General features: G+C 45.0%; 1 protein-coding gene across 1 annotated transcript in view; it reads right to left on the bottom strand.

Annotated features, from left to right (window-relative positions):
- ATP8A2 (ATPase phospholipid transporting 8A2) overlaps positions 1 to 4,098 on the bottom strand; it is a 125,990-nt gene extending 121,892 nt beyond the window's left edge. Inside the window, exon 1 of the mRNA XM_082676007.1 lies at positions 4,045 to 4,098. Coding sequence (XP_082532133.1) covers positions 4,045 to 4,056 — 12 coding nt within the window. The 5' untranslated portion in view covers positions 4,057 to 4,098. The remainder of the gene's footprint in view (positions 1 to 4,044) is intronic.
- Between the last annotated feature and the right edge of the window lie 2,928 nt (positions 4,099 to 7,026).

Genomic DNA, 7,026 nt, shown 5'->3' on the forward strand with positions numbered 1-7,026 from the left:
TCCCACAAATGCTGACTGTTCTCAGGAGAGGAAGGATACAGAGGACTCTTTTATTTTATTTTTTAAATTAATTACTTTGTTTATCTTTATTTTTGGCTGTGTTGGGTCTTCGTTGCTGCCCGTGGGCTTCTCATTGCGGTGGCTTCTCTTGTTGTGGAGCACGGGCTCTAGGCATGCGGGCTTCAGTAGTTGTGGCTCGCAGGCTCAGTAGTTGTGGCTCACGGGATCTAGCGCTCAGGCTCAGTAGTTGTGGTGCACGCGCTTAGTTGCTCCGTGGCGTGTGGGATCTTCCCGGACCAGGGCTCGAACCCGTGTCCCCTGCATTGGCAGGTGGATTCTTAACCACTGTGCCACCAGGGAAGCCCCAGAGGACTCTTTTGATTCGAGAAATTTCCACTGGGACTTCCTGACTCACTGGTTGGCTTTCATGGACCACACTGTGAGGTGCTTCAGGGAAGATGAAGATGCTTTGATGGTGGAAAATCCCCCCCACACTACAGCCCTCCCTCCCTTTGCACTCAGGGCAAAACCTGCCTTTTCCTCATGAGAAAAACTCCACATATCGTGGACAAGACAAAGAAATAGTCAATTGAATTGGTTTAGGAAACCCCAGCAGAAATGATGTATCTTTTCAACAGTTTAGGATGCTACGAAGAGACAGAACATTTTGTGTGAGGTCTATCTCCAGCTCCTAAGTGAGAAATGCCGTTTGCCACCAGACACTAGTTTAATTCCGCAGCTCAAAAGAATCACGTTCCTTTGCCAAAACCCTACTGCTTCATGAACGACAAGAAAATGGTTTATAAAAGTCACTAGAAACATTCTTATAATAATAACAACACTAAGTTTTTAAAAGCAGCCTTTTTCCAGAATACCATCACTCCTAAGCATACACCAACCGTCGTCGTCAGCATGGGCTGCTGAAACAGCATACCACAAAGTGGGTGGCTTTATCAACAGCAGAAATTTATTTCTCCCAGTTTTGGAGGCTGGATGTCTGAGATCAGGGTGCCAGCCTGCCTGGGTTCTGGTGAAGACCCTCTTCTGGGTTGCAGACGAGTAACTTCTTGCATCTTTTTTTTTTTTTTCCTGCTGTTTCTGTCAAGCGTTTTTTAAAACTTGAAGCCTAGCTGCATTACAATACCGTGTTATTTTCAGGTGTACAGCAAAGTGATTCAGTTACAGGTATGCGCACGTACGTATATTTTCAGATTCTTGTATCTTCACGCTGCAGAGAACGAGTGAACTGGCTCTCGGGCCTCTTCTCCTCAGATCACTAATCCCTCCCAAAGGCCCTACCTCCATGTTGGAGGCTGAGGTCAGGGCTTCAACATGAAGTCGAGGGGAACACAGGCATTTAGTCCACAGCACCAGCCTGGAACGAAAGGGATGTACGTGGCTCGGCCATATTTTCAACTTCCCCCAAAGGAGCTGCCTCCTGTCACTGACGGCCCCTCTTTCTTTATGACAGTACATCACCCCTCTGGAGACAGCAGAAAGCCTGTCTGAGACTTCAGGCTTGTTTAGCCACTCTCCACCCAAGTGATTCTTCATAAGTGTTAAAAAAAAAAAAAAAAAAAAGACTTCCCTACCACTTTTCAGAGAATGATGGCGGCAGACACCGGGTGAAGGAGCATTACAGTTGGCCTTGACATTGTTTTCTGACACCCTGTCTCCACTGAGAGCTCCATCCTGGAGCAAGATGAGAGAAAAGAAAGAGCTCTTTCAACACCGACAGCGGATTACTCATCCGGCCGCCCCGGAATGCGAAAATTACAGTAATATCTCCTTCCATGTCTAATGAGAACCTCGGTCTCAGCCAGCGATGGCTGATTTCAAAACGACATCATCTGCCTCATGGAAACAGACCAACCAACCAAAACGCTGAAACGACGTGGTTTATGTTAAAAAAAAAAATTTTATACCCAAGTGAAATGTGATTTAATATTACAATTTCTTTGCTGTTGGATGGTAGGAATAGCTCATTCGGTTTTTTCGGGAAGTCCCCAGCTATGGAAATTTCACCATTTATGCTGAGCCTTCAAACCACAAGGCATGCAACCCGGACACTGAAAACGTGGCGTGTCAGTGACTACATGGTAAATGGTCCCTTCATACTTCAAAAGTCAACCTCCTGATGGGCTGGTGACCATCGTAATGTCTGAACTGGAGTCCCTGGTGCCGGCGTACACAGAGGGGTCACTAGAGCATCCCTCCGTGGACGGCACTGGGAGGGGCTGTCAAAGGAGTGGGCTTTGTCGCCAGTCACCTGTCAGCTGACTCCAGCCTATCAGCTGTCACTCTTCTCTAATTTCAGAAACTGTCCACAGCAGTCGGTGCCTTTCATTGTCCTGCACCACAAAATCCCCCAAATGAAATATTCATCGGGCCACATCCATCCTTAACCAAAAGGAAAGACCATGAAGCAGGTATTCTAGGCACCAAACCTTACCAAGTGATCGTGGCTGGATACCCTTCTTGCTTTAAAACAGAACCGATTCAAGTGAACCAAGCATCTTTGCTGGGAAATGCTTGTTTTGCCACAAAACGATCTTCTTGATTCATTCAGGGCTCTGTAATTTCCTCCACCGCTTGTATTTGGAAAGGAATTGAAAAGTGTGTTCTGTGTTTGTCCTCATGCCTTAGAGAAGGCAACGATGCATTTGGGGACACACAAGCCACCCCTGTAGGACACATCTGTCTGCTCAGCACCCACACTCAGAGGAGGTCCCAGACACCCTGGGGTACATCGGTGGATTCACCAAGTAAAAAAGGCAAGCAGCCCACCCAGCATGACCTCACGTGGAACAGCTGCTGGGCACGTATCTAGACTTGGGGAGGCCCAGAGTTTGGGCTCATTTCTGCAGAGTAAGTGAGGCAAAGATGGTGGCCTGATGTACCATGCACAGGCCTGCCCCTAAACTATGTAGTCCTGGGGCAGGAACCAGCAGAAGCCCCCAACCCACAGTCCTTCTCTTCCCACGCTTGGTTCTGACTCACGGTACAAGCGTCCTCATGCAAACGTGGGTGGGTGTCCCAGAGCAATCCTCCAGTGGACCCAGCACACATCACCCCCCTAAGTAAGCTGTCCTTGGGCCCAAGGGTGCGCTCCGGGCCTGGATCCGGGGAGAGAACCAGGCAGGCCTGGCGAGTAGGCTTCTGGCCATTTGGAAGACTTGGGGTCCTGAGAACCCGGGGAATGCACTAGAGTCGGGATGCTGCCCTCGCCCCACGACCGCCTGCCCTGTGAAAAGGGACACGCCCAGCCAGGGACCGCCAGTGCAGAGATCTCCAGAGGAGTTCAAATGTAAAGAAAAAAGAAAATGCAACGTCTTCATAAACATTCTGTGTCCCTTACTACCAATCACATATTCTTCTGTAAACCCTGAAAAATTTCCCTGTAAAACAAAATTTACAGCTTCATTTGTCAACTGAGGGCATTTGGAACCCAGGGCTTTCAAGGTCCTCTTCAGACCCGATCCTGTGGGATCCTAAGACCCAGGGTGTCAGTGGTGATGGCTCCATCTCAAACACTGGACAAAGATAATATAAAAGACGAAAAAAATAAAATCTAAAGGATTTTAGATTTTAGCGTAAAGATCTTCAATCTCAGCCTCTCCAGTTAAGAGATGAACAGTGAGATATTCTGCTTAATTAATGATCTGGTTGTAGAGTGGTTAGCTCTATCCTTCACAGGTGACTAATTATCACCTAATCAAAGTATAATAACACCCAACATCGAAACTACAATCAGCATAATCATGGGGTTATGAATGACCCAAAACATCTCCTGTTTTCCAAGTCCGTGAACTGTACACATGAGACCTGTAATTAACACGCAATTCATTAAGGAAATGGGGACACGGTAGGTCATTAAGTCCACAGTTTATGTAACAGTTATAATTTCCAAGGCTGTTTCTGTGGCCTGGACAACCTCTTCCAGGAGCTTTGATTTGGTTTGTTTCCCACCTGATACATTTTGACGGAAGCTGGCAACACCAACCTGTCCAGAGACACGGAAAGCCCACAGTTAATAGCACTGACCTGCCCTTTCATATCTGGAGCGATGGGAATGGTGGGCCAGATGGTTGAGTAGATGCCAAAAAACACCAACCAGATGAGCATGCTTCCCCAGACGGCCAGGTGACTGAACTACAGGAGAAAACAGACACTCAGGCAGGGTTCTCTGCTGAGCCAGTAGCCACCTGCACCAGCCGCGGCAGCAGCCCTGGGTCCACGCCACCTTTCTTTATGGAAAGATTTCTACTAGACACTGGTTGAGAGTTTAAGTGACTAGTGGCCCCAAACTATCCTGAAGAGGAAAGTGCTTTTTCCACCACAGCTGACCATCCTGTAGACCCATCCTACAGTGCTACCAGGCTCCTTTCTGTCCCTTGCCAGTGTTCACTCCACTTTGGAGTGGAATAAATAAGGTATCATTGCTCTGGCAAGAGGGCGTGGGACAGACAAAACTAACAAGATGGGTTTATTTATTATTTTGAGACTCTGACTGTTCATTTTCCAAAGAACTTTTAAAAAATGTGGAATGGATATATCCCTTAGCGATAACACTCTAAGCATCTACTGAGTTGCGAATTTCTTCTCTGTCCTCTTGCTAGGTCGATCCTTGACTTCTTTTCAGCCACACTCCATGATCTAATCCAGCAGGAGCCTCTGCCAGCTGCTTAAAAAATCTGACCACTGCTCGCCACCTCCTCACGTCCCAGGCTAAGCCACTAGCCCCTCTCACCTGGATTCATTGCCTCTGTCTCTCAACGAATTCTCTGCTTCCACATTCACCTCCCACTCCACCCCCAATTAATGAGCACAGAATCAGAAGCCTATTTAAACAGCAGAGACAAATGTGAAACATTGGCCATAATCCTCAAGAGTTGGAAATAACCAAAATGTCCAAAACTGGGGACTGATTCAATAAGGGATGGGGTATTGATAAAACTCAATACTCTTTAATCATGAACTATGACCTTGTAGAAGTACATATATATATATATATATATATATATTTTTTTTTAATTTATTTATTTTTGGCTGCGTTGGGTCTTTGTTCCTGCGTGCAGGCTTTCTCTAGTTGCGGCGAGCAGGGGCTACTCTTCATTGTGGTGCGGTGGCTTCTCTTGTTGTGGAGCACGGGCTCTAGGCGTGTGGGCTTCAGTAGTTATGGCGCACGGGCTCAGTAGTTGTGGCGCATGGGCTTAGTTGCTCCGCAGCATGTGGGATCCTCCCGGACTAGGGATCGAACCTATGTTCCCTGCACTGGCAGGCAGATTCTTAACCACTGCGCCAAAAGGGAAGCCCAGACTCTGTGTTTTGTAATATGTTGTCTTATTAAAAATATACACAGAGAATAAAGTCTGGAAGGTTGTACAGGAAATATTAACAGTAACTATATTTTGGTGGTAAAATTATGGAAATTAAAAATTCCTCTTTCTGTCCTTCTGTATTTTCTTTGTGTGTGTGATTTTTTTTTAATACAATGCACACATACACTGGAAATGAGCTGACTGTTAACAGCTTAGAACTGTATTAAGTGCTCAGCAAACGAATCATCAGGGAACTCTGGATGGCAACTGTGCCCTGATAAAGATCAAACCACAATTTTTACATGCAAAATTTAAAATAAGGCAGCTAGATATTGTTTACTGTTTTCCCGGGGCTTAAAAAGATACTACACCATAAAAAATATCTATAGTGGATAGAGAAATAATTCTAGAGAAAACTTACTTTTGTCCAAGCTGTAGTCTCCAAACCGGCTTTCAGGCAAACAGTAACGACGACATACTGTGAAAGCAAGAGGAATTTGGGAAATGCGTTATCCTCACTTACTTTCACTTCCCAGAAGAAATCCCAAATCCTCCCCAGAGGCAGTTTCTCCGTGGCGTCTGGACTTTGAAAGTGCTATCTTGGTAGCTAATTCTCTGGGGGTCAGTTTTAGGAAAATTACAGGCAGGTTCTTATAAGAAAAGCCCTCATTTTAGTGATTGACTTCTCACAAGTAATAGTTACTTTGCCCTTTTCTTAGCTTGGAAGATTTGGGAGAAATCGCCTTCCCTTGGTGTTGGTTTTATTTTTCTCCCCCCCCCCACCCAAGTACATGTGAAACGGTCATCTGAAGAATGGGGGCATCTGCTGATCACCTGTCCAGAAATCTTAACTCTGCATAATCTTCACTCAAATACGAGGTAAGCATTTCACAAGCACTCTGAGCCCTACGTGTTGCCAAGTCTTGGCTCCCTGTACACCGATGGCGAACAGAAATACGGAGACAGAGTAGGAAATAGAAAAGAGTAGCTTCATTCCTTTGCCAGGCAAGACAAGGAATCTCTAATATATAGTTTAAAGATGTGAAATAAGTCATAATGACAAAGGCTTTATATAGAGGGAGAGGTGAAACCCACACATGCCATCTAAGAAAGATTCAATAAACAGGTAAACTTACCGTATAAACGATATTTCCAACAAATAAATAGTCTGTGGCATGACCGTTGGCCAGCACAGTATCTGAAAAACAAAGAGGCTACAATTACCCTCCAGGGCAGAGCACTGCAACCTATTTTATTCAGAATGTAAAAACAGAACTTTAGAGACATTGATCAAAATGTAAGGGAATTTCGAAAATTGCATTGTCTGTGATTCTAATGCCTCCTTTTTCTAACTCTGCATTTTTTCACCTTATATTTTTGCCAAGTGAAGCCAACAAACAAAACCAGGTTTCCAACAAACCGAACAACCAAACCCTTGATCTGTGTGGAAATTTACATTTTCATACAGATTCAAATCTCCCTTTTGTCAGTTAGAAAAAGGAACAGTATAAACACATATGAATCTATCTTTGTGGGCGCCAGTATTAGACCTTTTCCACGTGTTCATTTACTAGTCGTCTTTCATTTTTGCTAAATTGGAATTACAGGCCAACAGCAGAAGATAGCTACATGATACAAAATGAGTTCATGATTATTGAACTCAGAGAATTGAAAAGAGTATTCACTACTTGTGTTCTCTGTCAAC

Source organism: Grampus griseus, assembly GCF_964374135.1.
Source record: "Grampus griseus genome assembly, chromosome: 18".
NCBI lineage: Eukaryota > Metazoa > Chordata > Mammalia > Artiodactyla > Delphinidae > Grampus > Grampus griseus.